The sequence below is a fragment of the Crocodylus siamensis genome, chromosome 4, assembly GCF_052110815.1.
Source record: "Crocodylus siamensis isolate JL-2025a chromosome 4, ASM5211081v1, whole genome shotgun sequence".
Taxonomy (NCBI): Eukaryota; Metazoa; Chordata; order Crocodylia; family Crocodylidae; genus Crocodylus; species Crocodylus siamensis.
In genome coordinates, this window is record NC_143398.1 from 19,858,107 (window position 1) to 19,884,363 (window position 26,257).

General features: G+C 42.0%; 1 protein-coding gene across 11 annotated transcripts in view; it reads right to left on the reverse strand.

Annotated features, from left to right (window-relative positions):
• CD36 (CD36 molecule (CD36 blood group)) overlaps positions 1–26,257 on the reverse strand; it is a 93,392-nt gene that overhangs the window by 27,321 nt on the left and 39,814 nt on the right. For 2 of the 11 annotated variants that reach the window (XM_090041906.1, XM_090041904.1), the window contains exons 2-3: positions 12,684–12,918; positions 1,450–1,607 (exon numbers count right to left, since the gene is read on the reverse strand). In XM_090041906.1, coding sequence (XP_089898032.1) covers positions 1,450–1,607; positions 12,684–12,803 — 278 coding nt within the window. In that variant the 5' untranslated portion in view covers positions 12,804–12,918. Of the gene's footprint in view, positions 1–1,449; positions 1,608–12,683; positions 12,919–16,613; positions 16,715–17,582; positions 17,722–21,371; positions 21,469–24,711; positions 24,900–25,753; positions 25,993–26,257 lie in introns of those variants that run through there. The other 9 variants (XM_090041899.1, XM_090041897.1, XM_090041902.1 and 6 more) reach the window with 9 other exon arrangements.

The window sequence follows — 26,257 nt, forward strand, 5'->3', positions numbered from 1 at the left end:
ACTAGGATTTGTTTTCATAGGCCTTTTTTAGATAAATTAATAGGAATTTGTTGCCAATATTTGGGAAGTGCTGATGTTTAGGTACTCAAGTGATTGAGTGATCCTTCAAAGGGCTGTTCAGAGGCTGCCTTACCCAGTAGGCATACAGAGACCCACTTACACTGCCAGGTTGCTCAGGACCACACTCATAGCAGAAATCTCAGGTGAAGGGTTTCCTGTCTGACCGATACAGTCTGACCTAGCAGGCACTGTAAATCTACTGGCCTTACTGGGCTTTGCACCCATGAAAGCTGGTGACTAGGGATTTCACAGCTAGCTGGCATGTATCTCATTTTACCCCATACTCTAGTGCAGGGCTGTCCAACTGGTGGCCTCAGGCTGCATGCAGCCCTGTAGCCGTCTCCCACTGCCACATGGTAGAGGGGGACAGGGCATACACCTCTAGCACTGCCCAGGTAACAAGGGGCAGGGGAGCAGATATGGCAGGGGAGAGGGTGGCAAGAGGCTGCTGGTGCCGCCTACATGGCAGGGGGGATCCTGGGAGCATGCTCCCACAGTGTATGACCTGTGTGGCATACAGGCCCCTGGCAAAAATTGAGCAGCCCTGCCCTATTGGCTGGGGCACTCACCAGAAAGGTTAGATCCTTGTTCTCAGATCCCCGCCCACTTTTAAAGCAGGGAGTAAACACGGTCTTCTATTTCCCAGGTGAGTTCCCTAACCATCTGCCTATTCAAGCATGCATTTCTCCCCATATTGCCTGTTGAGGAAAATTAAAAGAACAAAATATCATTTTCTAATTCTCATAGTATAAAGCAAATTCATGATTTTAGAGATTTTTCATGTTCAGGATTGTCAATAGTAAAGCAAGCATGTGAGAAAGTGATGAAGCTTGACTAAAAGCAGTGATATATTATGCCTTAGCATCATGTCAAGCCAGGGTTCAAATAGGCATTTCTTACATAAAAAACAGATTATTTTGCACTAATTACTTGTCTATAGACACATCTACACTTGCTATTAATGCACCAGAGTTTATTGCTCCCAGGAAGAGCATTTACATGTGTGCCTGGTACCGCAATATGTTGAGCTGGCAGATCAACCCCAGTGGGCAGCCTGGAGCTGCTCTACCCAGTTCAAGGTGCTAAGGAGGGGCTAGCTAGGGCACAAGGTTGCCCACACATTGAGGCACACTGTGCCACAGCCAGCAGTGGAGCAACTGGTTCATGCCCCAGCCAGCCCTGGGCTGCCTGCTCCCCCAACTTGAGGCACAATGCATCCCAGCTAGCCAAGGAACAGCTGGCTGGGGTACTGGGTGCCTCAGCATAGGGAGTTAGCATAGGGGGTTATATGAAAATATACCTTCTTGATTTACAAAGAAGATGTTGCATTTTCAATAAATTTACACTAGTCTGAATAGAAGATATAATGCATTAAAAGGGTTTGCATACCTATACGTGTAAGGCCCTTTTTGCTGGAGTATTGGCCGTGATCCATTCATCACCTCTGCTGGATTTTGCACATCAAAGATCCAAAATTGCCTGTAAACAGGACTTCCTGGCACAATCCAGTTTTCATAAGCAATTGTACCTTTCTCAATAACAACTTCCTGTAACAGCAAAATCAAAAACCACATTAACCACAGCAAAAAAAATAAACTGATATGCTGATATCTGTATAGGTGGTATATAATCTTCTTTTAATCACAGGAAAAAATGCAATGTGCAACAATAAAACTACTGCAAACAAGTTGCAAAAGGCCATTTTTCATTCAGATGAGACCAGGGGCAGCCACTGTTAGCAAACACTTGAAAATGTGAATTTTCCAACATGTAAATAAAGGCAGAATCTAGCCATTAGTATAAGTGACTTTTAATATAACTCCCCTCGAAATCCATAGGAACCTTCACTGAAGCGAAATAATTTTGTGAGAAATTACCAGTGTGACTATATTTTCTCCAGAAAAGTCTTCCTATTCAGGCCAAAATGAAACAGGCAGATGCAATATCTTTAGAGTTCAGACGCATTGCGCAAGTGGCTCAGCGGTTTGACGCTATACCTCCGATAGTGCAAGCAATAACCCAACCAACAAGTTATTGGCTTTTCTGCAATGAGTCTCTTGCTCTGAATTTTCACAATTTTCTACGCCTCTGGTTTTGTCCCTCTGAGAAATGGGCATTTTTTTTTTAAGCCTTGTAAAGTTTTGCAGTGTAGAAAAATCATATCCTGCCAAGCTGTGAAGATTTTGTAACAATGTCCTGTGCAAAATTAATCAATTAAATTGCAGCTCACAAAGGAGCTTCAAACAGCAAAAGGCTGGCATCAGGCCACAGAACTCCAAAGAAAGAAGAGACGTGCCTATTAAAATTCTCCAGATTTTCTTTCCATCACATTTTCTGTCACTTCAGTTTGCTCAGCAAATGCCACAATTGCATAAGGGATGGCAACAATTAGGAGCGACTTCATTTAAAAGTGAATACGGTTGTCGTGGAGAGGCCTACATAAAGATGTTGCTTAAAATAGCTGCTTTGTTTAAGTAAAGCTCATATGTATGTTAATTTGTAAATACACTTGTGACAGTTTAAAATACTGACTCTGCTGTTTGAATATCTGCAGCAATTTATATCTATGGATATTTGTGCAAAAGGGAACAGAAACCCAAAAAATTTGCTGACTTTTCAGTTCATGATCTTGCATTTAGGGCCTCCTTCAGCAAATATATCTCCCACATTATTGTGCAATCCCCAGAAGCCCAGGAGCAAAGCAGTATGTCAGTTGATCAGGAGGAAAGATTAAGCTGTCATAACACTATTTTGGAAGAAGGGTGACAACCCCATAGGAACTCAAGGATGCAGGACCTTAGTTCTCAGAAAGCCTTCTCAGAAGGCTATGGCATGCTAATATTCCCGCCTAATAAGAACTTTGCTCAGGGACACTTCATCTGGCTGACCTCTTCTGCTCTATGAAGGAAGTGTAGGAGTTATCATCTAGCCAGAACCGGCATTAACTTTCTTGAGTGGCCTGAAAAATTTCCCTCCAAATATTTCGTTGGTATTGCTCCCATCCTTAGGCACAGAGTCAATTTTAAAGAGGATCAGAGAGATCATTGCTTGTAGCTTCCCCAGATGCAACTTACTTTATTTCAATTCCATGTCTTAACCTGCTGCTTCAGGAGAAGTAGCAAAGAGGTCTGCTGGGATTTGTGCCAGCAGTTAAATGTATCCAGGAACATTTTCCAAACAAAATGAGATTTTGTGAATGCTGCTGGCCTTCCAGGCATGGGGCAATTCTATGCACATTCTTTTCCAATTTAGAATAAATTCAGGAATGTTTTGCTAACCTTTTTTTTTTTTCACTTGTTGACATACTCTCAATGAGAAATGTATTATCCCAAACTTTCAAAAGAAAGAACAAAGAATGATCAAGTGGTTTTACCAAGGCCCAGTCTACACAGTTGTGGTACCAGTAGACTGGTATCAAGTGGAGTGCCCCAGGGTTCATTCCTGGAGCTGGTTTTGTTTAATATCTTCATCATCAACCTGGAATATTGGATAGAGTGAGCCCTCAGAAAGTTTGCAGATGACACCAAGGTGTCGGGGGTGGGGAGTAACAGATCTGCTGGAGGGTAGGGCTAGGATTCAGAAAGACTAGTACAGGCTAGGGACCAACTACCTAAGCAGCGGCTCTGCAGAAAAGGACCTGGGGGTTACAGTGGGCAATCGGCAAGATATGAGCCAACAGTGTACCCTCGTTCCAAAGAAGTCTAGCTGCATACTGAGCTGCATTGGTAGAAGTGTTGCCCACAGGGAGCTCTGAGCTCACCAGCTGACTGGGGCAGTGGTTGCCAGAGCCCCTGCTCTCTCATTCCAAAACTAAATGAATGAGATGAATGATACTGCTATACTTACCCGACATGTTCTGGCTATTGGCTCTGGGTTGGGGAAAGATACCTTGGGTTTATCTATGTAAGAAATTCAGTGCACTGTAAACAACTGCCTGAATTTGCAGTACACCAGCTACCCTGGATTAGCCCCCAGTTGGACCTCTTTTACTATGCAGTAGGTGTGAGGCAACTAACTGCCTTATCAGAGGCACCTTAGCCTGAGGCTGAATCATTTCAATCTGCACAGGTTAGCCTAAACTGCATAGATTGAACAGATAAGCAAGTGAACAGACATTCAATTTTGTTTCCAGAAATGCAGCCACATGCCTGCAGTGGCCCAGATCAGAAGTGGGGGGTGTTAGAGCATTCCTCTCTGCGTGGTTGGAGCAGACAGCTTGGGGCAAGGCTACCCTGCCCACCCTGAGAGGGGGGAAGGGGATATGGGGGAGGTGCAAAGCATCCTGGGATGCTGGGGGAACCATAAGTTAACCTGAATCTGGAGGGGATCTGGGGCAATAGTTCAATAAACTGATTTAACCTCAATTAGTTAAGGCTGATACCACATCTATCCAGGTTTATCTAAATCCGGTGTCAACTTTTTTGAAGGTGACTTATGGGCATTACATTTCTGTTGTGTTACAGATTTGAACTTGTTTCTGATCACTTATATTGGTTTATGTGTAATTTATGTCCCTAGCCAGGCAGTTAGTGCAGGGTGATTCAGCACCATAGCTTCCCACACCTAGGATTGTAGACAAGCTCTGTAGTGTTTACTGGCAGGTAGTTAGCAGAATGAATCAATCCTTCTGTGTTTGATTTGGCTTATTTCCCCTCACAGTATAACTACAGGTGCCTTGTTTCAAGCAACGTTTTTCAGTAATCTCATTAGTTAATCATTCTATAGTAAAAATGCACTTTTTTGGCAATAAAAGGAAAGTCATCTGTCCCTAAAAGCACTTACTTGTCTGTTCTCCTTTAAAGTACACATTAACTAGTTCTAATGGCACAAGTTTTGCTTACACTGTGCTGATTGTAGTACCCTGTGCAGTGTGCACTTTCACAAGATCAAGTTTGTCCCTGGTTAGAATAGAGAATGAGATGAATGAAACTATCATCCCCTATTGATCTGGCCCAGGATATTTTATTCCTTTGATATGTTAACTAGCAAAAATAAAATACAGGAAATGCTGAATACTAGAAGAAATATGATTTTACTGCATTGCTTTGGTTTACAAACAACTGAATGACATTGAAATAATGAAAACTTAGGTTGTTTATAGATGTGCTCCAGGAGACAGTGGGGGGTGAAAGGGGGCACTTTAATTAGCTAGGCTCTGAGAGGCACACTAATTAAATGAGCCCAGAGCATCACATATATCAGTGTCCCTGTGCTGAAAAATGGCAGTGGGTTGCTTTAAACTAAAGTTCATCTAACCAGCTTTAGTTTAAAGCACCCCACCACCATTTTTCATTGCAGAGATGCTGATACACATAACACTGGAGTCTTCTGGAGAGGTAATTACCACACTCTGACGTGCTCTGGCATGCTATAATTACTAATATAAGAATTGCTGATCTGTGAATGCTGCTGACCAGGTTGTCAGAAGATTTGTCACAGTTCCTCAGAATGTCAAAATTTCTACATTGATTATCTCAGTTTGTGCTTAAGTGACCACTGTATATCTGGGGTTTTGGTTGTAGCCATATTGATCTAAGGACATAGGCAAGCAGGTTCTTTGGATAGATGTGATATCTTTTATTAGACAACTGAGTAGTTGGGAAAAAGTTCTTAGCAAGCTTTTTGTCAAATCCCACAGACATTTTCTGTCCATGAACATGAAAACTGCCCTTTGAGATCAATGAGAAGTAAACACTAAGGCCTGAGTTGATACTGAAGAATTGGGTACTGTGATTTTGAACAAGGACTGACAAGTATGGCCATGGATCTTTGAAAACTCCTGGCGCTCTGGTGTAGTGCCCGAAGACTGGAAGAAGGCCAATGTGGTGCCGATCTTCAAGAAAGGGAGGAGAGTGGATCCGGCTAACTATAGGCCCATTAGCCTGACTTCTATCCTGGGGAAGATCTTAGAAAAGTTTATTAAGGAGGCCATCCTTGATGGACTGGCCCAGGCTAACATTCTAAGGGACAGCCAGCACGGGTTTGTTGCAGGTAGGTCTTGTTTGACCAATCTCATTTCCTTCTACAGCCAGGTGACCTATCACCTGGACAAGGGAGAAGAGGTTGATGTCATATATCTTGACTTCAAAAAAGCTTTTGATCTGGTATCCCATGATCACCTCTTGGCCAAACTGGCCAGTTGTGGCCTTGGCTCCACCACGATCCGCTGGCTGGGAAATTGGCTTCGTGGTTGGACCCAGAGGGTTGTGATTGATGGCAATCACTCACCATGGTGCCCTGTAACCAGTGGGGTCCCTCAAGGCTCTGTCCAGGGACCCATACTGTTCAACATCTTCATTAACGATGTGGACATTGGAGTCAGGAGTGGACTGGCCAAGTTCGCCGATGACACCAAACTTTGGGGCAAAGCATCCACGCCAGAAGATAGGCGGGTGATCCAGGCTGACCTGGACAAGCTCAGCAAATGGGCAGACGAGAACCTCATGGTGTTTAACACCAAAAAATGCAAGGTTCTCCACCTTGGGAGGAAAAACCTGCAGCACCCTTATAGGCTCAGCAGTGCTACGTTGGATAGCACTACAGAAGAAAGAGACTTGGGGGTCATCATTGACCACAAGATGAACATGAGCCTGCAATGCGATGCTGCGGCTAGTAAAGCGACCAAAATGCTGGCGTGCATCCATAGATGCTTCTCGAGCAAATCCCGGGACGTCATTCTCCCCTTGTACTCGGCCTTGGTGAGGCTGCAGCTGGAGTACTGTGTCCAGTTTTGGGCTCCACAATTCAAAAAGGATGTGGAGAAGCTTGAGAGAGTCCAGAGGAGAGCCATGCGCATGATCAGAGGTCAGGAAAACAGATCTTACGATGACAGGCTGAGAGCCATGGGACTCTTTAGCCTGGAAAAGCGCAGGCTCAGGGGTGATCTGATGGCCACCTATAAGTTTATCGGGGTGACCACCAGGATGTGGGGGAACATCTGTTCACCAGAGCGCCCCAAGGGATGACGAGGTCGAACGGTCACAAACTCCTGCAAGACCGTTTCAGGCTGGACATAAGGAAGAATTTCTTTACTGTCCGAGTCCCTAAGGTCTGGAACAGTCTGCCAGCGGAGGTGGTTCAAGCGCCTACGTTGAACACCTTCAAGAGTAAATTGAATGCTTATCTTGCTGGGATCCTATGACCCCAGCTGACTTCCTGCCCTTTGGGCAGGGTGCTGGACTCGATGATCTCCCGAGGTCCCTTCCAGCCCTAATGTCTATGAAATCTATGAAATATCCTCTCTTTGTGTTTGCTACTGTATATATATGGGAAGTAATTTCTTCCCAACCAACACAAGTGAAAGATGAATTGGACCAAAGAGAGCCAGTAGCTATGGGGACAATAAAGCTTTTGAGCACAGTAATTACTACAGTTCATAAAGTATGTGGCTTATTATGCCATAGCAACATTGATATGAGGCTTTTACCTTGATAGGAAAGTGGGACACACAATTGCTGAGCTGTTTTAACACTAGAGCAGGATAACAGCATTTACCTAAAACTCGCTACCTTTTTTAGCAGGAGCTGGCCCTAAAAAGGGCATTTTGTAGATTGTACTGGCTCATTTCTCATGTCACCCCCAACTGCGTGTGAGTGATGGGTAATAAGTTCTCCACTGGTCTAGACTTCCCCTTCTGAGCTTTTCAGAAACTGGGTGAAACTGTTCAGAAAAAGTTTGAAGAAAGATCAAACTTTGGAAAAGTGTGCAAAACCATTATAATGGAAACATCTTAGCAATCATGTTAATTTGGCAAAAATGTGATTTCTTAGCTAAGGTAAGGAAAAGTTCTGACAATTTTGCAGTGGGACAAGTTGGGAATGAAACATTTGAATTCTTCTGGCCAGAAGTGGTTTTACACTTTCATTTGTTTTCCATATTGTCTGCTTGGATATAACACAAAATGCACTAAATAAATAAATCAGAAAATCCAAACAAAATGTTTCCATGGATCCAAAACACAATATTTTGGGGAATTTTATTTAATGGAACATTCTGTATGTTTCTTAATTAGAATAAGGCCAAATTTCCCAGTCTTCAACTTCTTCAGGAAATATAATTACTTTCCCCAGCACATATCTGTGTGGAAGCAATTGGCCAAAAGCCCAGCTATGCAGTAGCAGGCACCTTTACATTGGGAAACCTCTCCCCTCTGAAAGCTGTACTTCGGATGTAAATAGGCTGAAGTTACAGTTGGGGAATAAATCCAGTATGTGGATCACAGCCAATGCTTTGATTGTTACTGCCAATTTCCTTGGAGCGATGCCCTTAAAGGGTGGATACCCTGAAACTTGCCGTTGGGAGTTGGGGTTAACTAGACCAGACCTTTATTAGCATTGTAGCTTATGGCTGCTGTTGCTGTTTTGGATGAGTGCAAGGGTGAGGTGGAACAACCCTTCCAAAGAAGGCCTATGCCTCCATGTCTGCCACCAGCCCTGAGTGGGGGCACTCACTACAGAAAGAGGATTTAAGGTACAGGCTAGCAGGCCTGGGCTAGAAACCCTTGGAACAGCAATCCTAGGAGTATTTTGAGTCAATGCTTACGGCATCATAAATGTGGTTGTTAATAAGGCCGAAATCGTTTCTGCCCCCACTTACACTGTGAACTTTGTTTAAAGCCACGTGGTTCAAGTACCGTCCATTGGGCCTTATCTAGGAGATAGTGGTGGAATGCAAGGTCAAACTTCTAAGTGCATGAGTCTGCATGTACTAACCTCAGAAGCTAGCTTGTCCCCCTTTGAAAAAAAAAAAACCTGTGTTGGAAATAAAAATCAGTAGGTTTATTTAAAATCAATTTGCTCTTGGGAATTAACCAGAATTAATCTTGATGTTTAATCTAAAAAAAAGAACTGAATATTTTCCCTGCTAGGCTTCTGTTCCTAATATTTCTTTGAACCTGAAGCCAGACCAGCATTTCTTATTTACAAGGGTTTATAATATCGTTTATATGTGCAGCCCAAACTTCCCCATTTTAATGAAGTTGGATTTGTGTGGGAGTGACTGGTGATTGCAGAATATAGATAAATGCCATAACCTGTTACTTCACAGCTGTTTTATTTCTTGCAATTGTGAAGAGTATCAAAATTCAGCCCTAAGCAGCTGAAAGGCAAACATCAGGGATGTCAAACTCCCTTGGCTCCCTGAGATGGCTCTGTACCTCCTTGTGGGCTGGATCTAGACCGTGAGGAGCCTTGTGGACCAGATACACACCCACACCTGGCAGCTGGACAACCAGTGGCAACACTGACTGATGTAGGTTGAACCACAGAAATAAAAATGCCCATCATTTATGCCCTTCATTGGTGACATGTGTCCCCAACATGGCTCTGTTTGACAGAATTTAGTGGTGGGTGCCACCCCTACTTGTCCTGCTCTCTAATTCCTGGTCCTCACAGGAGCCCCACACGCCAGACTCTACAGCAGGGGCAGGCAATTATTTTGGGCAGAGGGCTGCTTACTGAGTTTTGGCAAGCCATCAAGGACTGCATGACAGGGGCAGATAAATATTAATTTTCTAAATTTTTAGGGGCCCCATGGGCCAGATAGAATGGCCTGGCTGCATTTTGCCCACCCCTGCTCTACAGGCAGATACAGACATTACCCTTTTACCAGTATAAGTGATTGGAACCCAGTCTTTACCTGTAACAAAGCTAAAGTTTGGTACACATAGACTGGTTTAAAAATGGACCTAGTCTAAGATTTGCTGTTCCACTTCTTGCCCCCAAAGGGCAAATGTGTGTTCTGTTTGCTGCTGATCTAAACTACACCACTTACAGAAAACCATGTATCTTAGATCAGTTCTACTCCAGGCTTTTTGAATGTCTGTCATATCCAGTTCACATGTGCTATACCCAGAAAGATGCAATGTAGCTGGCTGCCTCTGAACACAGTGAGCTTATTGGCATGCGTCCAGTTGTAGTGTGGTTCCATTACATATATTTGGGGTTTAGTTTCACTGCAGTAATCTCTAGCACAAGCTCAGCCGTGTAGATCTGCCATCATACATCCCTTTCTGGATCTCACACACCTTCCCAAAGCCATGTGAGCTGAAACTGATATGTTTCAATTAAATATGTTGATTTCAACAAAAACAGGAAAAAAGACATCAAATGTTTTTAACAACTTCAACTGAACAGACCAGCTCCCTACATATCGGCAACCATATCTTTATTTTTTATTTGTTTCTGGTGACTCATGTAAACTTTTATTGCTTATTGTTCCTGTTAACCTGACAGGTGAACACAGTTCAGAATGAATTAACTAATTTTGCTTTCTTTCTGTTCATTGCAAACAGCGCTTCAGTGAGTTATACTTAATCTTTACAAGTTTCAATAAGTTATACTTATGCAAAACCTTCTTTCTGGGAAGGGGATTACCCAGGTGTCTCTGACAGTCTAACTTGAGTGGCAGTGATGATGCACATGAAAGAAGGTCACTTGACCACTTGACTCACATGATCCAGAATAACTGTGGCAGTTAGAGTATTTTTTTCACCTTTAAACTTATTCTAGGAGTGATGAATGTAAAACTCCTCTATAGCATTCCTATAGAGTGATTCTTCATTACCAGTATCTTAAATCCAAAACACCCCGTAATAACTATTTAAACATGATTCAAATACATTTGTAAACTTGATTGTATATGTATTCTACAAAGTTGAATGATAAAAATGTCAAATAGCTAGAAGAAATGATCACGGCTGCAATGAAACCAAAAAAAAAATAAAAAAAATTAAAAAAGAAAGAAGCAAAAGTTTATTCCATCTGTAACTTACAAGTTAAGATCTCACACATCTGCTCTTACCCAATAGAGATTTTCAAAGGATGTTTATGGTATAACTGATCTCAGAGGAATATTCATATAAAGTAAACAACGGAATATATAATAATGTTGCCAACATCAATACTCAATGTTAAAAAGAACCCTGACAAATTGAAAGAATGCTCTTGTCTAGCCAAAAACAAATATTTAATTTTGCAAAATTAGAATGAATTTCAAGGTTATGTAACTGATTTTTTAAAATGACATATTATTCCAAGTATTCTTGATTTTTTTGCAGAAATGTATTTAGGCATAAATCAACATATTGGTAGGTGTGGGATCATGCCTTACTGAGATAAACCAATTTGTCATTTATTGATTTCATGTTAGCCCCCCTGAAACTATAATTTAAAAAAAAAAAAAAACAAACCAAACCAAAATAAAAAACTAGAACTAGAGCTGGCTGGAAAAAACTGCAAATTGCAATAAAATTTGTGATGGATATTGCAGAGTTGTAAACCTCAGGCAGTTTTACAGAAATGTTTTTATTTTGACAAAATTCTACTGAAAACCTGGCAGTACTCCAGTGGAAAAGTTCCTGGGTTTCTGTCAATTCATGTCCAGCTGTTCCTGCCAGGCAGGCAGGGGAAGTACAGCTTGTCAGGCTGGGGCTCTAGTGCAGCTCATCACTGGGAGCACCTCAACCCACTAAACCCAGGCTCCCAGGCCCAGAACAACCCACCCGCACAACTATATTTGTATTTGTATTTGTGATCTCTGGATTCCAAAATCCAGGCATGGGGACTTTCTAATAACATCCATTTCTACTGAGAATGTAAAACAAACTCCAATTTCAAAATAAGTAAACACTCTGTGAAAAAGAACATTTTTCCACCTATCTCAACCAGGCAGAACTTCACATGTTCTTTACTCAACTGGTATTTAAGGGTCTGATCAAGTGAGGAAATGCATGATGTGGGATTCTTGAGATCACGAGCCCATTGACTATGACAGATACCTTAATAGGCACAGTAGTCACTCTGTGGGCATATTTATATGAGACGCTTAACTTTGTATTAGCATAGTTTACTGAGAGGTAAGCATGTGCATCTACATGCTTACTTCATAGTAAATCTCCTTAATCCTGAGTAAATTTGCTACCTGCAAATGTGGCAGTGCTATAGCACTTGTGTAGATGCCTGACTGGGAGCAAAATCTGATCCTGATCAGCTGTCCACCAGGGGGTGGAAGATTGCTCCCTGTCCTGGGAAGCTGCCTGATGCCAGGGCAGACTTTGCCACAGGAGTCAGGGCGGGGACTATGTCCTAAACTGATTGAACCTAAACCAGATAAGTTTGATACTACATCCTTTCAGGTTTATCTTAAACCAGTTTCAGCCCTTTTGAAAGCAGTTTATGTGCACATAAGCACATAAACTTCTGTCGTGTTACAGATTTAAACAAATTTCCACTCACTTATACCTGTTTATGTGTCACTTCTGCCCCTGGCCAATAAGAGAAGAGAAGAGAAGAGAAGAGAAGAGAAGAGAAGAGTTTTAAAATGTTTGATTCTCCAACTGTTGTAGTTTTTCATCGGGAAACTCATCTTTAATGTTACATTTTTTTATCACTTTTCCCTCATGCTAAGCATGAAAACAAGGGAAAATAAAAGCAGGCAAATGAATTTAGGTTGGAACATAAACACATCAGCTTCCCAGAAGCTCAGCTACAGCCTGAATTCCCAGAGATTAGTAACGTCCCAGTTTTCTCAATGCATTGTGTATCAGACCAATGATTACAGTCTAAGTGATCTTTTATAATAAGTCCAAACTACATTTAAAAAATGGAATGAAATAACATATTTACCTTCTTTATTGTTTTGCTAACAAAGTAATCGCCAAGTGGTATTAAGACTCCTCCAAAGATAGCCAGCACTGCTCCAATGATAGCCCCAGTGAGTAGACCACAGTTTCTGTTGCAGCCCATTCTGCTTCTTTTCCAGGATGTGTGTTGGTTGTGGACGTGTTCTTTCTTCTAGCTTTGGAATCCTGTTATACCTTCGTGGTCCCAATGCATAAGCAGTTCTTACTGGGAGAAGCTGCTAACAAAATTGGAGAGTAGAAAAAGCTCACAATCTAGAGAACAAAGTACAAAGTACAAAAGGGAAAACAGATAGGAAACCAACATGTTCGTGCTGGTCCCTTCATTAAAGAGGTGTTGTCAGAAAGATTATTTTCATTTCAGTAACTTGGCATTTTACCATAGTAGTTTCATAGTTTCATAGTTAGTAGGAGCGGAAGGGACCTGAGCAGATCGAGTCCGACCCCCTGCCATGGCAGGAAAGACTACTGGGGTCAAATGACCCCAGCAAGGTGTACATCTACCCTCCTCTTAAAGACCCCCAGGGCAGGAGCCAGCGCCACTTCTCTTGGAAGTTGATTCCAGATCCTAGCCACCCTGACAGTGAAGTAGCACCTCCTGATGTCTAATCTGAATTTACCCTCTGCCAGCTTGTGACCGTTATTCCTGGTCACTCCTGGTAGTGCTCGGGGGAACAGGGACTCCCCCAATGCCTGCTGGGCCCCCCTGACTAATCTGTAGATGGCCACTAGATCCCCCCTCAGCCTTCTCTTGTGGAGGCTGAACAGGTTCAGGTCCCGTAGCCTCTCCTCGTAGGGCCTGCCCTGCTGCCCCCGATCATGTGAATGGCCCTCCTCTGGACCCTCTCCATGCTGTCCACATCCCCTTTGAAGTGCAGCGCCCAGAACTGGATGCAGTACTCCAGTTGCGGCCTGACCAGTGCTGCATGGAGAGGGAGGATCACCTCTTTGGACCTGCTTGAGATGCATCTGTGGATGCATGGAAAGGTACAGTTGGCCTTCCTGACTGCCTCCTCACACTGCTGGCACATGTTCATCTTGGCATCAATGATGACTCCAAGATCCTTTTCTGCCTTTGCGCTGCCAAGAAGGGAGTTCCCCAGCCTGTAGGTATGCTGCTGGTTCTTGCATTTAAATATTTCATCCCACTCCTTGGCAAACTGGTAAAAAAAAATTCTTTTTTTTTCCCCCCACATCATCATGGGACGCTTCGGACATTTGAAAAAAATTAAGTGTTTGGAAAGTAGTGGCTGGAAAAGCATCCACAGGTGAAGTTCCAGATCACTTTTTGCAGGTGTAAGTGGCAGGTTTTCAGCCAAAAGTGCCACTTACATGCAGGTAGCTATAATATTTCACTAACAGAGTGAGTACATTAAGTATGTATGTATATACAAAGCATGTGCAATAGGCTACACATGCAGTAGGCAGGCATAGGGCTATATACATATATCTCTTCTGGCCACATGCTGGTACTGGCCTAAAAAAGTAGGTGCTTAAACATGTGACTGTAGGGAGAAGGAGGAACAGGATCCTTCTGGATTTTAGTTCTAACAGCTGAATACTTAGCACACTCAGAAAGCTGGACACCCTTTCTTAATGGTGGGTTGAACTCTGCCTTCCCAAAATAGAAATCAGACAGGTACAGTTCTGAATGCATTCTGGGTGAGCAAGGTCTAAAATGCAGTTCTATTGCTTCCTGGGCAAGTGACCTATGCATTGAGCTGATGGGGGTAAAACATGGGAGGGTCCTTCTCACCGATTATTTTTTTCTGGAACTTGAGCATAGCTCTGGTGTTCATCTGTAGGTTATATTGCAAGCTTGCACCTCCAGAGTTTAAAGCAGGGGACAAAATTGTCCAGGTAGACAACTAAAGAACTATCACTTAGATGTGCAAGAGAGAATTCGACCATTAGCGGCCAAATTCAATGTGAGTGTAGTAAAATAGTTGGATGGCTGAACTGGTGGAAACAGGTGATTTCACTTCTGAGTATAGAGCTGGTAACACCACTACTAGAATACTGATTACAGTTTTGAAGACTGCGTAAGCAACAACCACAAGTGGGCTTGGAAAGCTGCAGGATATACCTTACAGTAAGGCTGGGGCTGTGCCTGCAGTCCCCCCAGACCTCTTACTAGGGAACAGAGGGGTGGGGGCAGCCTGTTTTCTGGAGCAGAGAGCACAGCCTAGCTCACCCCAGCCACAAAGAATCTGGGATGCTGGGAGACTCTGTATTAACTTAAACCCGGAAAGGGTCTGGGACAGACATTTCAAAAGCCAGTTTTTAGAATTTTTAGAATTACATACTCCAGTGAATATGCTTCCATCAAAATCTCTTCAACTAGCTCTGATGAAATTCTGTGCTAGGCAGGGAATCTAACTAGATGCTTTCATGGTCCCTTCTGCCTTAAAATCTATGAATCTATGCAAGTAGTAACCTGTATCTGCTAATTCGTTAGTAATAACTTGAATCATTATTGCCTACTTATGCAACTGAAAAGCATTTTAATTGTAAAGCACTAACCATCTCCCACCAAATACCATGCAATAGTAGCCTAGGCACATTCCAATTTATGCAATTCAACTTAACCACTACCCAACAGCTTTGACTTAATCACTTTCAGATAACTCCAAGGTTAGTAACAACATTCAACTGCAGATATAGTTTGTGATGTGACCTTTAGCTGTTACAGTTTTACCACTGACTGCAGTATACAGGGCTCAAAATAATAAATGACAATTGATCAAATCCTGTTCATTTCTGTAGAGAATTCCTGTTCAGACTATTATGTGCATTATGCAAAATAGAATACAGTGTAAAAACATGGAATATCATAAAACAATATAAGCGAATTGACTTCAGTATTAGTAGAAGCACCCCCCTAGAAAGTTAAATATAGCGATAAGATTTTCGGGTTTTTTACCAGTCGCTCTCCATTCTCTTTAAAATGTCATTTACTGTACTGATTAAATTGACTTTCAACACTCTGGGAAGTAAAGAAATATTGGGGAACACGTGAAATGTACTTCACTGTTACTAATTCCATTAAGTAGTTATGCATTTGTTATAATTACCTGTTTAAAAGAACAAAAAATCAGCCCAAAGTTAAGATTTGCCAGAAGTAATCTTTATAAAAAGCTTCAAGCAATAACAAAACTGGGAACAACTGTTTTTCTTCCAATTCTGTCAGACAGTTGTTTTTAAATATATAAACACTGCCCTACAATTTTTACACTCAAATACTGCAGCCCTAAGATCTTGTAAGGGAATGTGACTTCTGTTGCGCTCATTGTAAAAGGCAAAAGAAATGCAAATGGTAAACAACGTAAAAAGCAAAAAAGTCAAATAGATTCTGAAACTTCTCTGTGTTCATAATACACAGTGTTGGGTGTGGCGGGCCAGTAGGGGGCGCTCCTGCGTTGAGCCGCCCACCTCCTTGCGCCCGACCCCCTTCCAGGCTCCGAATGCCTCCCTAAGGGCGCTTTATGCTTGGCCGACCCCTCTCCCGGAGCACACTCACTAGTCTGGGGGTAACGTCGCCGCCGCCACCCCGAGAAGGGACTGTCCCGGCCCTGTGTCCTTGGGGAAACACAGGCCTAATAGTCCAACGGGTACCCAACGCGGTACAGGCATTTGGGGCACTTCCCCAAGTCAGGGGGCAAAAAGTAAAGTCTCCCTTAGTCCGCAAACCTAAGGGGTCTCTTAGGCATAATTTAGACCCACCCCTCAATAAGTCTCCCACACCAGTCAAAAAGGAGAACTTTATTGATTACAAGGGGTAGGGGAAACTAGGGTACAGGATTGAGCAATATCTTAGGAATCCTAAAGAGCAAACAGTGTGGCTGAGGTAGCCTTTTGATCACGCATCTGTGTTACTGCCAGCTAAATATCTAATCAGATTGAGTAGCTTACTCACAAGCATCTTCCAGAGGCTGGTTGAGTTTCCCCTCTGGAGTCTTGGGGTGAGAGAGAGAGCTAGGTCCAGATGGTAAGGCTTCTCTGTCTCCCCTGCTTGGCTGCTGCTTCACCTCATGGGCAAAGAGAGCGAGCCTCCTTCCCCCCGCAACCTATATAACCCCTGTGACCTCATTCACCTGGTCCAGTGGAGGTCAGCCCCAGTTGGCTGTCAGCCAACCAATTTGAAATACATCACCTGTCACCGGGCAGATTCCAGCTCCCCAGGTAGATGCCCCTCACCCAGGTGGCTGATGCCAGTCAGGTAGGCAGAGGGAGCAGGTTTCCCCCCTCCCCCAGGACTGCAGCCAGCTCAGGTTACCTAAAGAGACAGGCTGAGGTATGAATCCTCTGTGCTGGCCCATCTAATCACATTGTCACAGGGCAGAGATTTTGGGGAGAAACCAAGGTGGCTTTCTGCCACACTGGGAATCTTAACTCCTTCTAAGTCATAAGGCATGCCCAGGAAAATTAGGAGATTGTCTTAAAAAATCACAAGATAATTAAAAATGCATTTGAACGGTCTTTAAAGTGTATTGCTCTTTCTTTTTTGATCCTCTGTTGTGCAACACAGTCATATTTTCAAACTTTTTTCTGCAACAATGAGTGCTACAAATTGACTTTTCTTTAAAAAATTGAGAAGTATAGTTCTCATGTATTCACATGGCTCCAGGAACTGGAGCTTGAAGAAAACCATCAAATAATATAAGACTCAATAAAATGAGGAAAGCTGAAAACAACAAATAAAAGGGAAGGGAACACCTTTTAAAAATCTGCATAATAACCTTGACAGTGTTTAAAGAAACAACTTTGCCAGCTCTTGTGGTTTTGTATTATTTTTCAAATAAATATTTTAGGATGTCTTTTCCTACTGAAACAAGAAATAATAATGAGAACACTCTCAGCTTTAATTTTGTATGGTATAACTTACCTTGAAAAGGGGAGATGGACTTTTCAGCTCAGTGTATCAAGACTTAACACATGACTTGCATCAGTGTTACCAGCAAATGAAGAGCTACAACCTCACACTAAAAACAAACACTGTAAAGTCTGTGGGAGTTATATATTCCGGAAGACGTCAGGTCTGTGATTATTATCTTTTGCCAGAAGAAAAAACAAAGTTGCGTTGAAGCTTGGGGTCTATTTTTACAGTCTGACTAAACCCCTTTACTTATATCTCGTGGTAAAATACTTAGCAGCTGTGATCTACAGCAAATTTTGATCCAAGTAAGTCAGAGGCCAAGGAGACAAAAGGGTAAATCACTTGTTCAACTGCCTGTCATTTCTTCTGAGTCACATACTACCCCATTTGCTTTAAAACAATCCAGAATAGAATAACAAGTTTATGACATCTTCTTTATATGAGTATTTTTTTCAACATTCCCAGAGTGCCCCTCTTTAGCTATATAAATAGACTAGTAGTACTACAATCATTGTACTATCACAACACCCCTGGCAAGGCAAAATCTGACTGTATTCACACTTTTAAGGTCACTTGTGGAATTTGATTAGTGGAAACAGAGTACTGTTGTACTGTTTGCATGAATTACTTTTTTTTTTTTTTAATTTCAACAACCGCAGTGTGCGTGCATCTACACAAGATGCTATGCTTGTTGCTACAGTGATATAGCATCAATGGACATGAACCGTGATGGTGACACTACTGGACTATAGCAGCTAAAAATAACAGTGCAGCAAGAGGACTTTGCCGGTAATGCTTGAGCAAGTACTAAATGATAGATGTAAGAACTGACAAGGGAAATGATACAAGCTGCATCTATATAAGAACTGCACAGTCAGCCGCTCATGTAGACATGGCCTGTATCATTTCCCTTTGCAGAATAAGCCTTCTTTCTTACATGTTGCAATCTCAGCAATTTTCTCCAGGTATTCCACTTAGAAATCAAGGTCCCAGAAATCCTTATGGTACCCTACATAAAAACAAGTGTTTGACCCTACAGAACACCTTAAATAACTGGATCTTCTTATAAAGTTAGAGTAGCTAATGCCCTACTCCTTTGAAAGCCACCTAACAATAAAGTTCCTGGAGGACAACTGCTGTCATGGAGTGGTATCCAACTGTTGGCCCTAAATGATAGTGTCATATACTGAACAGAGATACTGAATACCCTTCCCTCTGTCCCTCAGCATAGAGCCTAATACAAGTGTTGAGAGAAGAGGGAAAATAATATCCCTAAGGGGGCAAGCCATTTTTCATGCATCAGTAATGAATTAGGCAGTGCCTCTACAAATGTTCTGTAGATCCTCCAGCAGCAAAATTTCTATCTCGTACTGCACCAGTGGTCTTAGCGCAGCATCTTACTGCTACCCCTCCTACAGGGAGTAATGCAGGTCATTGCCTTTCCTCCATTGACGCATATTCTGCAAATCAATTCCCTCCCTGCCAGAAAAGCTCCCAAAGAAAAGGAAGTTCAGTCTATTGTCTTTGCAGGGTCATGTAAGTGGCAAATACTAAGCAAATAAGACATATAGCACGAATCCCAGAAAAAAAACCCAACAGCCTGTAAAGAAATTTGAGTTGTTGGAAGTACCTAGCGTAGTTATTCTGAAATACGTTTGAAGAGCGGATAGAACTTTCTATTTTCATAGATTTCATATATTTTAGGGTCAGAAGGGACCTATTAGATCATCGAGTCTGACCCCCTTCCCTAGGCAGGAAAGAGTGCTGGGGTCAGATGACCCCAGCCAGGTTTTTGTCCAATTCAACCTTCACAAGACAGATGCCTGCAACACCTCAGCTAATTTCTTCTAATAAGAGTGGGAAATGGTACTTACCTCCCTCTGGGTACTAAGGAGTATGCCTTGCTCAGTCTCAGAGGATTTAAAATAAACAGAAGTATAAGCAGTCATTGGAGATGTGTTTAGAACGCATGGCCCCTTGGCCCCCAACCAACTATCCCAAGTCAAAGTCTATTGATTAAAGCTGAACATTAATTACGTTTATGGGGTTGTGGAACATGGAGGCTGATGTCAAGTGCTAATTTTACAACTTATTTGCTACAGATGAGAGAGCTGCCCTATTTTGCACTGAAAGATGTGTAGCTGTTCCTTTTTCTCTGATTGAAATTTAGTACACCTGACACTTAAAGGCTTGGCTTTTCATGGAAAATGAAGCCTTCTGTTTATCCTCAGAATATGGAAAACATGGGAAGCAACATGAGAGTATTCTACATACACCATATCCAACAGGGTATTTCTAGTATGTCCACACCTTTATCAACACCTATCATTGCAAAACTCCTTATATTTTATTTGCCTTGTATCTTCATGGTCCTTTGTAAGTATTAAGTATGTAAAAACTATGTAATTATTTTTCTTATTTAATATTCTTAAATAGGGAATAACAAGGGAGTTTACTGTTTTGGCTGGGACAAATATCCATGTAAGTGATGATAGATTTTATGATGTGAACATCTGGGATTAAAAACTAGAATGAAACTACTGGCTTGATTCACTCAAGCCTGAAGCAAAGGCAAACAAAAAGAGGAAGAAATAACTGTTGCAAACAGACAAGGCTGCGGGAAGCGGACAAGATTATATCAGATCTGTCATTTTATATGGTGTTATATCTTAGGAAATTACCATGAAAAAAGAAACAGGAAAATATCTTTTCCCACCAGTTGGGCTAGCGTGTGCTTTACGGTAATTAGTACTCTTATCAAGGAGGAAACCCTCACAGAGACATTCAAAACCCCACATATCCTTCTTCATCAACAGTGTCCCTATAATATTTCACCAATTGCTACATCAGGGCACAAATTACCAGCCTTGCAGCTTCCAGAGGACATGTGAATGAGAGAAATTCTCAAAATACATCATTTTAAACCTGGAGATTTTAGCTTTTCATGTCACAGAGACTGACATAGAATTTGGCAAAGTGATTTGTTTTCCCTTGGACCATGTCATAATATCACATAAAAAATAGTAATTAATCTTCCAGCTCTGTTTTTCAGTGGAACTGATTTGATGTAGTCTCCTATATATCTTAGGATACACACAAAAAACACATTTCTCAATCCTGGCCAGTCTACAGTTGCTTGAAATAAAAGTTGCTTTTAGCACACAGACAGTCTAATCTCCCACCACAGAAGTGTCCTAAGCTTCTTCTTAACTCCATCGGGGGTAGGATGATTAGCATTAGCATAACTTGGCCTTCTACAGTGGGATGGTTTGTAGTCCCTTTGGCTAAGGACAGACATTCAAAAACCCTGTGCCTGAATTGATTCAATCTTTGCAGGTTAGTTTAACCTGTAATGCTTTAATTGATTTGGAGGTGGACAGACATTCCTTTTTCATTCCAGAAATGCAGGCACATGCCTGCAGTGGCTCAGGCTAGAAGTCAGAGGGTGCTACAGCAGCCCTCCCTTCCCTTCCATAGGGCTGAGCTGATGGGGCGCAAGGCCAGGCCTCAGTAGGACACTCTGATTAGGGAGGGGTGTAAACCTCCACATTGCCTTCACCATCCTAGGCTTTTCCCGCTCACTGCTCAAGGGCTGGGAGTGTTGCTAGACCCTGCATCTGTTGATACTGAGCTTTTCAATCTCCATCTCCCTGCTTCTTCAGACTGTCTACAAACCAGCTCATTTCTAATACCTTTCTCTGTCTCCTCTTGAAGACTGGCAGATTGCATCCAGCAGGTTGCTTGTCAGAACAATTTTCATAACCCCACAAGCCATACAAAAGAAAACATCTTTCTCACCTGTTTCAAGCTCTTTCTATCTTCAGGGTACATTTGCATTTACAACCTACTAACTGTCTGCCTTTGGTTCCAGTGAAATTGGAGACCTACACAGATGCCTCTCAGAAGTAGCAAGCATGGGGGGAGGGAACAGGCATGACCAGATGCTGAGTCCCTGCCCTGGGAGATGGGTGGGGGAGGGGATCTCTTCTTGAGCAGCCCCAGGGGGATGGAGTGGGGGAAACCTGCCAAGCATTGCAGTCCCTCAGCCAGCCAGAACAGTGACAGTGCTCTGCCTAGGAAGGATAGGGGTGGAACCAACCCTGCTCCACTGGAGCAGACAGCACAGCCTAGCACAGCCCAGCCCAGCCCAGCCCAGGGATGCAAAGCACCGGAGATGCTGGGGGACTCTGGTTTAACTTAAACCATAAAGGGGTCTGGGACAGACATGCATAAAATGGTTTGACCCAAATCAGTTAAGTTTGATATTACATTCAACCAGATTTATCTTAAACCAGTTTCAGCCATTTTGAAACTGGTTTATGTGCAGTGAACTTCTGTTATGTTACAGGTTTAAACTAGTTTCTGATCACTTAAATTGGTTCATGAGTAATGTCTGTCCCTAACCTTTATGAACCACTAGAGACTCCAGTATTTAATCTCTCCAATTTTGAGAGGTATTGAAGTTTGTAATCCCTTCTGATTTTTAGTACACGCTCCTCTTTTGCACAATATTTCAAAAAACTTTTGGATCAGTGCAGGCTGGCTACAGTACAATGTAAAACATTGTGTTGTAATAATTTTCTCCCAGGGAATGAAGAGCTAAAGCTGGAAAGTCTATGGCAACGTGTTAAGTCAAGTACTTCATTGGCAAACGAGTAGTGGAATTTCACCCTAGAATCTTTCCCTGGACACATCTGTTCAATTTGTCTCAGTCTAGAAAGCCTGTTTCTATGCTCTCTTTTATTGATTGTAGGACACACAGCTCTGAGCTAAGAAAAAGAAGAAATGGAGAAAATTCTAAGAAAACCCTGGCTGCAGTCCTAGAGTACTGTCCCCAAGACTTTGTTATCAAATTCTAGGAGCAGCTTCAAACCAGTATTTTACACCCTATTCAGGAGTGTCTTGCCAGGAATTGCTTACAGAGAGGGTCATTTCTGTATGAAGTCACTGCTTCCTACAATGTGGAAAGGTCAGCCACTTCTACAACATAACATCTCTACTGCAGGTGGCATAGTCCCCTTGTTAAGGACACATTTCTGTGAGTAAGGTGGAGTCAGGTATGGACACGGGGCTGTCTTGGTAGGACATTCACAGACTATAGGAAAAGATTGCAGAAAACCACATAAAAAGCTAAAGTATACTAAGGCCCCTTCCTTCTAAGAGAAATGTTAGAAAAAACATCAGCTATGCAGAACTATGAAATCACACTATCCAAAGACCAGGGATGTTTTAAGGTTAGCATGGAGGAAGAGGTCTCCTGCAGATCTCTGATCTCTGAAAACATTGTAGTTACGTGACTCCAGTAAAAACTGTAACAGGATTGCCATTTAGTTTCCTCCTTTCTACTTCCCTTCCCATTCAAGGATATTATGATCTTGGCCCTCAAGACTGCCCAATGGCCTACAGCTTAAAGACATTTATTATGCAAAGGATTTTTTCCCCATCTCTACTTGGCATACACATGCCCACACACATACACATACATAGAAAAAGGAAACCTCAAGTTTGTTCTTCACTTGGTAAGATGCTTTGCTTTGACAAATGAAATGTAAACACTCAAATCACCAGAGGGAAGAAAACTCAAAGTACAATCGCAGTTTCTGTATGAGACACACTCCTGGCTGCAGCTGAAGCCTCAGAGGGCATAGAACAGATTATGAGCAGTGTGTGCAGAATGACTAGAATATGCAATATTACTAAAAGACATTTCAAACTAGCCAAGTCAGGCCACTAAGATATAAACTGTCAATGATGGCTCCATGCTGGGATAGAGCAGAGGGGCTAATACATGGGTAACATCGTGGAGATCTATGTATTTTTGTGAAAAATACATGTTGGATCTTTAGCTGGTGGAAATCAGAGTAGCTCTGCATGGATAAATATGTATGTATTATACATATTTACATAAATTGAGCAACTGACCCTATCTCTTTAGATTAAGCCATTGACATAGTTCTGTATCAAAATTATCAGTTAGACTTTGAGTTGTTCCATGACATAATACAACTGAGGAAAACTTACATCACTGACTATTTTCTTAGCAGTATACCTGATAAAAGTGTTTCACAAGCCTTGCTGAAGGAATTTAGCAAAAGAACTAAAGAAAGCACGTATTTCATATTTTTCCTGCAATCATTTATGTTTATATGTTCACAGGTCACATAAATAAATATTTATCTTAATAGTAAAAGTTAAAGCAAATGAGATGATGAAAACCTGTTGATTTACTAAGAATTTATTTTATTCTCCAAAAGGAATCCGAGTTAACATCAATAACAGTGAATTAAAGAGCTATAGGAGTACAACTGTATTGTTTAGAAATCTGACCATGTTATTTTAAAGGTGCTTACTATGTCTTGGGTTTAACTCAAGAACTCTGAATCCAATGCTACTTTATGTTACATAAAAACCTTTATCAAATAGGATAATTATTTAATTATAAGATATAATTGAAATAATTTATGTAAGAAATGATCTTGACCTATAACATTTTGCTGGATACCATAATCACTTTATTTGTATATATGCACACATATAAACAAATGCATGCAAGTAAAATGTATGTTACCTATACCTGTGTATAAATTTTACTGTTGCTGCCACCCTGTGTTTCTTTTGCAGAATAAAAGCAATCAATAATAGTGGTGAAAGCTACTATATGCATGTGTGACTGTATACATATACACACCCATAAATACATATATACACATATACATAATGAATTCTGACACTGCAAAATGTGCATATATGCATGCATATATGTACATGTCTATGTCTGTATGTGTATAAGTGTGTGTGTGTGTGTGTGTGTGTGCACTCTGTGTGTGGTAATATTGTAGTAAATATTAAAAAAAATAAGATGTTACATATTAACATGTCTGAAGTCATTTGATTAAAACTATATGAAAATACTCTTTGCTGCCTAAACCTTTCCTTAAGCAAATACACAGTTAATAGAACTGCAAACAGAAAAGAAATGAGCTAAATAACTTTTTTTCCCTTGCATATTGCAATACTAAAAAAGCCCCTGCATTTTACTGGCAACAGAGTCTAGTGACAGCTCAGCTAAAGAGGAGAAGTTATGCTGACAAGTGGCATGCTCTGAAACTGCATTTAGCTCATGGATATGGGAACATACCTGTATTGAGGGAGAGCTGCTGTCAATACCACTGCCAGCAGGATCTAAAGAGTCACAGAAGAGCCTGCTAAGTTAGCTTCTTATTCACAGAGAACTCAAGTTGCTGTAGCAACCCTATAGCAACCCAGGCTGCCCAGTCCTCTAAGAGTCCGTTGATCTTTCATCAGCCACAGACTAAAAAAGCAAGTTGCAGAGACCTTTCAACCACCCTAGTGGTGAAGCTGCCTCAGGAGATATGGTGAGATTTGACAAGTGGGGTCAAGACACACCCATTCCTCCCCAGCCCCATTCTCCTTCACAGAAATAACCAGGGTTGAGAAATCATTGTAGTGATCCCTTTACCCACTACAATAGCCCTGAGCTCAGAGGTAATGTAACAGGCACATACTGACAATCCAGGAAAACAGGTTTAATTACCTCCAGAGCCCTCTGCAAACACAAACTAATCCTAACTAATCCTCCGAAATGGCGATAGCTTGGGTGTCTGATATAATTACTAAGTTTTCAGACCTGGTATTCTCATAGCTACTGATGTAAAATACAGTGGCAGAAATGTAAAATCAAATGGGAACTACCCAAAGAAGGTTTTTACTTAGAAGCTGACCTAAAGCCCATTCAAGGTAATGGGGATGTTTCTGGTGACATCGACGGACTTTGGACAAGTTGTTTGCTGGCTAGAAGAATATGTATCTCTGTTTCTTTAGGTCCAGTTTCATGGCTACAACCTTCTCCAGGCTCTAGCTTTTCCTGAGTCTAAGGCAACAGGCACGGTGCACCTGAGCCACGTCACTGCCTCTAGACGATGGTGGTGAATAGGAGTCCGAACCAGAATAGGAGCCCGAGAAGGACTAGAGGGAATAATTCTGTTTCCTGCCTGTACAGGACAATTATTCCTTCCCCCTTCCTTACGAGGTTTCTCATCCCTGACCTGCAAAACTAGCCAGGGGGGAGAAAAAGAAGACAAAAAATGTTTCTGGAATTTGGTTTCCATTTTCCTGTGTGTTTTCACAGGCACTGAAACTCTCTGATGAGCTCTAATTACCTGGTTAGTTCTCTTCTTCCTTTGACTTCCTTGGGGTTCCTCTAACTAGCTTCAGCTTGGCTTTCCCAAGAATAGCCAGTAGCTTATTGGCAGGCTCTCCTCTTCCTTTTCTCAGTGCTTCGGCTGAAATAGTCCTCCAGTTTTCTTCACTGTTTTCCACCCTAAAGTTTCTTGATCCTCTTTCCACCCTGTAATATTGCCAGTCACTCCTCTGCCTAGTATCTCCCCTGCTGTCTGTCTCCTCCCTCACCACAAATGTCCTCCCTTTTCTCAACTCCTGAGTCTCAGATCCTTCCCATTACATGTCACTCCCCCCCCTGCCCTAGGCACTGCCTTTCCCCCAAAGCTGCCATTTTTCCTCTCTGTCCTGCTTTCTCTTTAACTCTTCCTTCTTGCTTTGACATCCTCCCTTCTCCCTGTCCTTCAAATCATGATGTATAAACTCATGTCACTTAAAACATTACCCTCACACCGCATTTCTGAAGGTCTCCCCTGTCACCTGCT